At 40.6% G+C, this 10,178-nt stretch overlaps 1 protein-coding gene across 1 annotated transcript; it reads right to left on the bottom strand.

The window, feature by feature from the left end:
* Positions 1-6,014: 6,014 nt before the first annotated feature.
* On the bottom strand, positions 6,015-8,348 carry LOC138954421 (uncharacterized). Its single transcript, XM_070326276.1, has 2 exons — positions 7,219-8,348; positions 6,015-6,909 (listed from the first exon to the last, which is right to left on the bottom strand). Exons 1-2 carry the CDS (start codon positions 8,346-8,348, stop codon positions 6,015-6,017), a joined length of 2,025 nt encoding a protein of 674 aa, XP_070182377.1.
* Between the last annotated feature and the right edge of the window lie 1,830 nt (positions 8,349-10,178).

Raw genomic sequence — 10,178 nt, 5'->3', positions numbered from 1 at the left:
CATAATGTGAGTTCGAAGGGTTGACTGAATGTATTAATTTCGTCTACGCGACATGTTTTAAGATATTGCTTACTTGTCAACTGCGATCACATGTCTAAACGGACTGCGGCTGCCAGTTTCGGCCCAAACTAACGTTCACAACCTGTCTTTCACAACCTTTAAAATTATGTTTGTTTTAAATTTATTTTTTTTAATTACATTGTACTATCTCTACATCACCAATACATAACATTCATACACTACCATCTCGCTATACCGACTGCTAAACGTATCAGACGGACGGGACGGCTCTCAGTTAGCCGAATGCAATCACGTTGTCTTCTGCGCTTGAGTGCACCCCATACACACCTCTTGACATACTCTTGACATACTCTTGAAAGCGATAAGACACCACCCGAGTAGCCAACGGCGGCTTTCTTTAATTGCGATAACAACTCGGGTAGACAGTTTCAAACTGTCGTTAAAGACAGGTCCAACTACACTTACTTTTAAGATGTTACATTATGGAGGTCAAAATGGCCAATTTTCTGTAGTTTTTTTTGGAACAATCTATCCTGTTATTGTATTAAAAAAGAAGCTTTAATTTTTCGGCACTATATTTGATTATGATGGACTCAGTGGAACTCATTCTGATAAGCATCGCTCCACGGCTATTGCCAGTTGTCTCTCTGACCGGACGCTACAGTCCTACGCGAATCTATATAAAAAAAAAAGAATACAGAGTTATCTCCCATATGTTTTTCGCGAGCACTGATCTAAATTTGAGATCAGTGTTCGCGAGACGAAAATGATTGCAGATTGGCCGACTTCGACAGTGATCTCCGTTCTGTTCTTCACAGTTATGATAAAGACATCGTTCTAAGGTCAAAACAAGTCGAAATTTTGGGACTGCTGCCGGAAGGAGACCGTAATATATGGTTTCATCTCTGTCAACTGGTTACAGAAAAAATCGTCTGCTCCAGTGAGCGCCGAAACCAAACGGTTGATTATCACGTGACACTTTTGTCATATTTAGAATTGTTTGCACAGTAAATACAGCCGCGAAAAATAGCTCGCTTGAAACTGTCTTACATTTCAATTCCTTCGTAATTTTAAAATGACAAAACACCATGAAAAATCATTATCGACGATCGCGAATCTGCTTATATCAATAATACATTACAAAAAACTCTAAATATGCACACACACACACACACAAATCGGTTTCCTTGCCAGACAAGGAATCTCAAGGCATCCTGTCAGGGAGAGAATGACCTGAACTCCTTTTGACCTGAGTTCAAGATGAGTGGAACTGTCCTAACATTCTCAGAGAATTATTTTCAAAGTTTATGTTTGTTTTAAACATTAATATGTGAAAACAGAATTAAGGTAGGTGATCAGCGATGCTGTCAAAACTACTCACATTACGTCATATATGGCTGGTTTTTAGTGTTGATATTTTTGTTTCGAGCGACAGATTGACTGATTTGTTTCATATCGCTTAACCGGTATTTATTGTGGGTTTTTTTTAAACATTTTTTATTAGGTGTTTTTTGTGTTTGTTGTTGTTGTTGTTGTTGTAAGCACTCTGCTGGATTACACACACACACACACGGCTGAGTCTGCAGGTGACCCGTCTGCAGTTTTACTAGATATTGCTCGTCGTCGGCGTGTGCTCTTTCAGTAGATATTTTTGTCTTTCTTTGCATCCACATTGTGACACAGTGAAGCCGTCCACGCTGGGTGGTGGGGGTGGTTTGGACTCGATAGATAAAATATTACGATTTTTAGCATAAAGAAAACAAATCCGAATTTTTGAGCGATGGGACAATAAAATAATGAAAAGAATTAAATAAATCTAATTGATCCCTTGACTTTGGGGTAGCGCAACTCTGTTGCTACTAGCTTTCTTCTGGGAGAATGCGACCCGAATTTCCCAGCGACGGGAAAATACATTAATGACAAAAACATCTTATAGATCCCTTGACTTCGGGGTATCGCGACTTTGTTGCTGCTAGCTTTTCTCTGCGAGGAAGCGCCCGAATTTCCCAGCGATGGGACAATAAAGTAATGAGAGAAAAAAAAATTTAATATATCCCTTGACTTTGGGGTAGTGCGACTCGGTTGCTGATAGCTTTTCACTGGGAGGAAGCGACCCGAATTTCCCAGCGAATAGACAATAAAGTAATGAAAAACAACAATCTAATATATCCCTTGACTTTGAGGTAGCGTGTCTCTGTTGCTGCTAGCTTTCCACAGGGAGGAAACGCCCCGAATTTCCCAGTGATTGGACAATGAAGTAAAGAAGAAACAAGTCGCGTAAGGCGAATATACAATATTTAGTCAAGTAGCTGTCGAACTCACAGAATGAAACTGAACGCAATGCCATTTTTCAGCAAGACCGTATACTCGTAGCATCGTCAGTCCACCGCTCATGGCAAAGGCAGTGAAATTGACAAGAAGAGCGGGGTAGTAGTTGCGCTAAGAAGGATAGCACGCTTTTCTGTACCTCTCTTTGTTTTAACTTTCTGAGCGTGTTTTTAATCCAAACATATCATATCTATATGTTTTTGGAATCAGGAACCGACAAGGAATAAGATGAAAGTGTTTTTAAATTGATTTGGACAATTTAATTTTGATAATAATTTTTATATATTTAATTTTCAGAGCTTGTTTTTAATCCGAATATAACATATTTATATGTTTTTGGAATCAGCAAATGATGGAGAATAAGATAAACGTAAATTTGGATCGTTTTATAAATTTTTATTTTTTTTTACAATTTTCCGATTTTTAATGACCAAAGTCATTAATTAATTTTTAAGCCACCACGCTGAAATGCAATACCGAACCCCGGGCTTCGTCGAAGATTACTTGACCAAAATTTGAACCAATTTGGTTGAAAAATGAGGGCGTGACAGTGCCGCCTCAACTTTCACGAAAAGCCGGATATGACGTCATCAAAGACATTTATCAAAAAAATGAAAAAAACGTTCGGGGATTTCATACCCAGGAACTCTCATGTCAAATTTCATAAAGATCGGTCCAGTAGTTTAGTCTGAATCGCTCTACACACACACACACACACACACACACACACACACACGCACGCACGCACATACACCACGACCCTCGTCTCGATTCCCCCCTCGATGTTAAAATATTTAGTCAAAACTTGACTAAATATAAAAACATCTGATAGATCCCCTGATTTGGAGGAAGCGCGACTTTGTTCCTGCTAGCCTTCCATTGGGGGGAATTGACCCGAATATCCCAGCGATGGGACAAAAAAGTAATGAAATAAGAATCAAAACATTTAATAGATCCCTTGACTTAATTTGGAGATGACAAGAAAATATCGGGCGTATTTACGTGATTTGTAAATCGCGGGGCGATTGTTTTACATTTTTACGAATCACGGGTTAACACGCTCGCATATTACGTCTTCTATGCTATTCCTTCTGATTCTTTCTTTATTTGGTGTTTAACGTCGTTTTCAACCACGAAGGTTATATCGCGACGGGATTCCTTCTGATGCAGGTGTCGATCGCATTTACGATCAAAAACAGGAGTTTTTGCGTCAATTACTAAGGGCATTATGCCAAAAAGCGCTGTATGTCAGCAAGGACTTGTTAGTTTGCTTTGAAACTTTCCGAATATTTTGCCTACATACTACATGTAAGCTACTACGGGTAGTACATAGACAAATTGAACGAAATGACATAGGAATTAATGCCTTAATTTGGGTGCGTAATTTGTCGCAATAATTTGTTGCCGAAGGATTTTAATAGATATGCGCGGAGCGGAATGTATATGGCCTTTCTGATTCCTTATTGAAAACATTTAATAGATCCCTTGACTTTGGAGATGACAAGAAAATATCCGGCGCATTTACGTGATTTGTAAATCGCGGGGCGATTGTTTTACATTTTTACAAATCACGGATTCACACGCTCGCATATTTTGTGTTCTATGCTATTCCTTCTGATGCAGGTGTCGATCGTATGTGCGGTCAAAAACGGGAGTTTTTTGCGTTAATTACGAGGGGCATTATGCGAAAAAGCGCTGTATGTCAGCAAGGACTTGTTAGTTTGCTTTGAAACTTTCCGACTATTTTGACTACATACTACATGTACTACGGGTAGTAGCATAGACAAATTGAACAACATGACATGGGAATTAATGCCTTAATTCGGATGCGTAATTTGTCGCAATACTTTGTTGGTGAAGTTTGTTTAATTCAACTGGTAAAAGTAGCACAAATGGTAAACATTATTTAGTGTGTGTTATTCATGTGTTATTTTTGTAAAAGAGTAATTCATTCAGTGTTCACAACAGGTGTTTTAAAAATGTGTTTAAAAGTGGAATGTTTACAGTATATACAACAACTTATTCGGAACGATAACCTCGATAAGATCAAACGAATTATGTATTGTTTGCTTGTCATGTGGGTAATCCTTACACGTAACAAACAACAAACAAACCACAAGGTAGTCCACATCGTATGGCCCAGAGAGGTAATAAAAGCTCGGAAAAAATCAGACACTCAGCGAGCTACTTCTGTTCTCCGACAGGGCCTATTTCTCCCACATGAAAGTTAGCTGCAACAGAGTCGCGCTACCCCAAAGTCAAGGAATATATTAGATTTTTCTCTCTCATTACTTTATTGTCCCATCCCAAGGTAGTCCACATCTTATGGCCCAGAGAGGTAATAAAATCTCGGGAAAAAAATCAGACAGTCAGCGAGCTACTTCTGTTCCCTGACATATGGCCCATCATGGCCTATTGCCTATTTTCGCGGATAGGTGTGATATTGTGAGAGACGGACTGAATGACACTTGACTTAAAGTGTGAAGCGACTAGAACACCAAAAGCGTTTCTGCTTCAAGACAGGCCTTCGCACTTAGGCTGTGTCTGTGACGAGCTGGAAACATAAGTTAAATCAAAGCGTGAAATGTGTTCGATGTATTTTTGATTTCTTCAACATTAATTTTGTTTAAATTGCAGTTTGGGTATAACCGTGGTCCCTCTTATATACTGATAATGGTAATAGTAATCATAAACAAGTCGCGTAAGGCGAAAATACAATATTTAGTCAAGTAGCTGTCGAACTCACAGAATGAAACTAAACGCAATGCCATTTTTCAGCAAGACCGTATACTCGTAGCATCGTCACTCCACCGCTCATGGCAAAGGCAGTGAAATTGACAAGAAGAGCGGGGTAGTAGTTGCGCTAAGAAAGATAGCACGCTTTTCTGTACCTCTCTTTGTTTTAACTTTCTGAGCGTGTTTTTAATCCAAACATATCATATCTATATGTTTTTGGAATCAGGAACCGACAAGGAATAAGATGAAAGTATTTTTAATTTGATTTGGACAATTTAAGGGGAGAGGTGGCACGAAAAATTTCTACTGGATGTTTGCACTTTTTCTTGCAATATTTGTACGTATTATCAAGCAAAAACACATAAAAAGACTCATTTGTGCAAAAAAATTGCCTGAGGGTCTTTTTATGGGTAAAAACGCTCGATTTTTGACAAAAAAACATGAAACGGCCTATTCAGCTCTAGCGTGATATTTTAGAAATTTCTCAAGCTAACAACCTCATATTTGTTGTTATGAACTCACAAGTAGCGTTTCTCAGTAGTTACAGAGCATTTTTGTGAGTATCAGCCTTAGTTTCCATAAAAAAAATAAAAATGGCCGACATTATATTTTCGCATGAAAATGCTATGTCAGGCTTTTATTCTAATTCATAAAAAACAAAAAACAAATTTTTTTAAAAAAGCGCTCCTGTAACTACGGGGCAAATTCATTTACAATGATTGGGGTGAAAAAATTGGTAGTCTACCACAAGTAGATGAGAAGTGAAGACCTTCGTCGCGTGGTTACCGCCCTTGAAAATCATATTCTGAAAAAATGGTGATTGAAAGTTTGTGAAATGTTTCTGTAAAAAAGATGAAGACAGATGGCCAAATAAAGATGATATGAGTGCTCCTGTATTGTTCACAGACTTCTTGAAATGGTTCAGTTACTCATTCTCCCCCGTCTCCCATCAGTCCAGCTCCGTACACCTCCCCCTCCTGGTCTTCTTGCTGCTCCAGCTGGCGTTGACGACCCGCACATCTTGCCCTACGTGCTGCCACAGCGGCCACAGCTGTTGCTTTCTCTGCTTTCTGAATCCTCACTTTGTCTTTCTTGGCCAAAGCAGCCTCCATGAGATCAGTTATTGGCAAGCTCATGTGGTCCATGACCTGTGCCAGTGCAAAGTTGCCTCTGTTGAACTTCGCAACAGCCTCAGCGGTGGCTGCTTCCACCCGGCCTTTCCCAACAAAGATTTCTTTGGGGCAGTGTCCCCACATGACATTGTGCAGAGACTCGTTACTGTTCTGGGTTTTGCCATGGGCCACGCGCTTGAGAAGAATGGGATTGGTCATTCTTCTGTAGATGGGCAGAACAGCATGCGAGACTTCCCTGGACAAGGCGGTGCCGTTGTGCTCTGCGTGTGGAGGTGGTGGTTGCTCTTCTGCCCTGGCTCTTTGAAAAAAGCACCATGAGGCTGGCCCAGCTGGACATCTGTCATGGTGAGGGTCCTCGTCCGTTGAAGTTACATGGAAGAAAGTGGCCCAGATCGCCTGCTCCATGGCTCGCTGATCTTCAAGGTTGTTGAGGATCGCGCTACGGAAGTAGTTTTGCAAGCGTTGGCACTTTTCCTTGGTTAGTCGCCCCTCCCCTCTTCCACCAAGCCTTTCATCCTTTGCTGCCTTGCGGAGAGCTGTGCCCATTCTCTTGGGGAGGTGGTTGGTACATTCCAGCTTGGTGATGGGACGTGTGGGACCGTAGGGCTGAGCTGCAGCCACAGCATTGAAAGCCGTAGAATCTCCGTCCGACAGCATAGTTCTGTACCTGAGGTTGTGACGCTCAACAGACCTGCAGCACAGTAAAAATCAGAAAACCCATTGTGTAGGCAAGCAAATTGTGCACCTCTACTTGCAGAACACAATTTATGAGTTCAGGATTTGCTTATAAAGTTATAAAGGGGGGGGGGGGGTGTTGTGTTACAAAATATTTTCACAGTAGTATTGTTTTGTTCTTGTTTTGTTATAAAAGGCTATAAATGAACTTTGTTATTGTTACTAATTCATAATCGAATCTTCGTGCACTCTCTCTCTCTCTCTGTTCTGAACTTCAAAAATTAAAAGATAGGCTATGGTGGGGGTATACAGATTATATTCTTACCTTCCCCATAACTCCAACGCTGCATCCCTCTCCATAGACTTTGCAGATCCCTGGTGGTTGATGCTGCACTCAGCCCGGTGTTGCTGCTCCCATCGCAGTTGTTGGGCAGGGGTCATCTCCTCCAATTTCTCCTTATTCATGGCACATGTGTGGCAGTAGGTGGATTTTACAGAGAAGTCGAGCACCAACCCAGTGAGAACGTCAACCACCACTCCTACACCATAATGTGATGAAAAACCCCTTTTATGCCAGGTGCCATCAAAGGCAACATCTACCCAAAGAATACCGTCATCTTCTTCCCAGGCAGCGTCTTCATCCTCTTCGTCAAACTGGACATCTGCTCTACCTTGAGGAAAGGTCTGCCTGTATGCAACATTTACATGCTCAACAGTTTCCACCAGTGTGACATTTGTTACGGCCAAGATGCTGGCATTGACCTTTTTATCAATTCTTTGATATGAGCTTTTGTTCATCACGGGCATGCCAAACACTGTGCACAGCTTTTCCACACTTGAGTACCCACTGCCAATCTCATGCGAGTATAGGACAATCTGTTTGTTCACGTCAAAGGGAACATTCTTCATGTGGTTGCGGTTGCTCTCTCTAGGTGAAGAAAATTCTGACCGTCTGTACTGGCAGCTGTCACAGCAAAGTGCTAACTCTTGGGACAAGCCCATGGATTCTCCAACGCGTATCGTTAAATGTCCTGCTTCGCATTCCGGGCATTTCACATCCGATAATAGCGAGTTGAGCTGACCACACTCAACGATACACCATGTACGTTTCGGTTCAGCAGGCACATCGGCTGGCACTTGTGCGTTCTGCAAGTCATCGGCACCACTGAATCTTCTTAGCTTCTTCGCAGAGGCTGAAGCACCCTCTATTTCCTGCTGGTTGTCGTGTATATCGCACAACACTGGCCGAGGTTCGACTTGAAGTCGATGAGAAAAATGTGCATCACCTCCACCATCCAAAACGACACACTCCGCTGCGCTAACTTCGCGGGGCGCGTTTTCATCGCCCGTGGACTTTTCTTGTTCGGCTATTCGAGCTAATGCAAGCTGCTTCTTCCTCTTGCCCGATGCCTGCCCCACAAACCTCTTTCTATCGTTGAATTTTGCAGTGAACATTGCTGGCCGACTGATAGACGGTAGTGTAATTCGATCGACAAACCGATGTTGTGTTTACAGCGGATAAGGCTTGTTGCGCATGCGCCAGTAGCCATGGTAAGTTACAATGACCAACCAGAGAAGAGCTCTCATAGATCGACGGTCAATCTTGCAAATCCGGGAATTCCTGTCGCGGATAGTATGCTTGTGCTCTGACAGTTGAGCGAAAATAACGGGCTATTTTGGGGTATTGTTGACGTCACCAGCAAACGGGAATTCCCGATGGATCGTGTCGAGTGCAACGAGTTTGTCTTCTTGGAAGAAAAGTGGCTGTTTCAAGCCCTTGAAAACATCGATTTTTCAGCAAGTTTTCTGACTTTTATCACTCATGCATGTGCACTCACTTTGAAATTCATCACTTTATTGCAAAAAATACGATACAATTGACAAAATAAACATGACACAATGAATCTAGGGTGTTCAAAGTACCTAATATTGCAGGAAACCCAAAACACATTTTGGAAGGATTTTAGTAAAAAAATTCGTGCCACCTCTTCCCTTAATTTTGATAATAATTTTTATATATTTATTTTTCAGAGCTTGTTTTTAATCCGAATATAACATATTTATATGTTTTTGGAATCAGCAAATGATGGAGAATAAGATGAACGTTAATTTGGATCGTTTTATACATTTTTATTTTTTTTTACAATTTTCCGATTTTTAATGACCAAAGTCATTAATTAATTTTTAAGCCACCAAGCTGAAATGCAATACCGAAGTCCGGGCTTCGTCGAAGATTACTTGACCAAAATGTCAACCAATTTGGTTGAAAAATTAGGGCGTGACAGTGCCGCTTCAACTTTCACAAAAAGCCGGATATGACGTCATCAAAGACATTTATCAAAAAAATGAAAAAAACGTTCGGGGATTTCATACCCAGGAACTCTCATGTCAAATTTCATAAAGATCGGTCCAGTAGTTTAGTCTGAATCGCTCTACACACACACACACATGCACACACGCACATACACCACGACCCTCGTTTCGATTCCCCCTCGATGTTAAAATATTTAGTCAAAACTTGACTAAATATAAAAAGATAAAACAATAATAAAGTTTTGTTATGTATTGCAAATCCTGACATGGTTCTGGGCGTTTCACAAAATTAATGTGTTAACAAAATTACAAAGCAATGTACATAATGAACATTTTAAAACAAAACCATTTTCTCCCTATAAAAATCAACTAGTACTGTGGCATCAGCATTAACAGGGAAAACAAATCTGAAAATTATTAAAAGCACAATCACCTACAAGATGCACATTATAATACATTATTTATCCAGAATCTATTATAATATTGATTGTTTATATTTAGTCAAGTTTTGACTAAATATTTTAACATGTTTGTTATTATGTGTTTGCGGCTGCCAGTTTCGGTCAAACTAACGTTCACAACCTGTCTTTCACAACCTTTAAACTCATGTTTGTTTTGAATTTATTTTTTTTAATGACATTGTACTATCTCTACATCACCAATAAATAAAATTCATACACTACCATCTCGTTATACCGACTGCTAAACGTACCAGGCGGGCGGGACGGCTCTGAGTTAGCCGAATGCAATCACGTTGTCTTCTGCGCTTGAGCGCACCCCATACACACCTCTTGACATACTCTTGAAAGCGATAAGACACCACCCGAGTAGCCAACGGCGGCTTTCTTTAATTGCGATAACAACTCGTTTCAAACTGTCGTTAAAGACAGGTCCAACTACACTTACTTGTAAGATGTTACATTATGGAGGTCAAAATGGCCAATTTTCTGTAGTTTTCGGGGGAGAAATCTA

Source organism: Littorina saxatilis, unplaced genomic scaffold, assembly GCF_037325665.1.
Source record: "Littorina saxatilis isolate snail1 unplaced genomic scaffold, US_GU_Lsax_2.0 scaffold_1503, whole genome shotgun sequence".
Lineage (NCBI taxonomy): Eukaryota > Metazoa > Mollusca > Gastropoda > Littorinimorpha > Littorinidae > Littorina > Littorina saxatilis.
This window is presented reverse-complemented; position numbering and strand designations above follow the sequence as displayed.

Coding starts and splice junctions, on each gene's coding strand:
- LOC138954421 (XM_070326276.1), bottom strand. CDS start 8,348: ATGTTCACTGCAAAATTCAACGATAGAAAGAGGTTTGTGGGGCAGGCA. Junction 6,910..7,218: donor GCGTTGGAGTTATGGGGAAG/GTAAGAATATAA, acceptor ACTGTGCTGCAG/GTCTGTTGAGCGTCACAACC.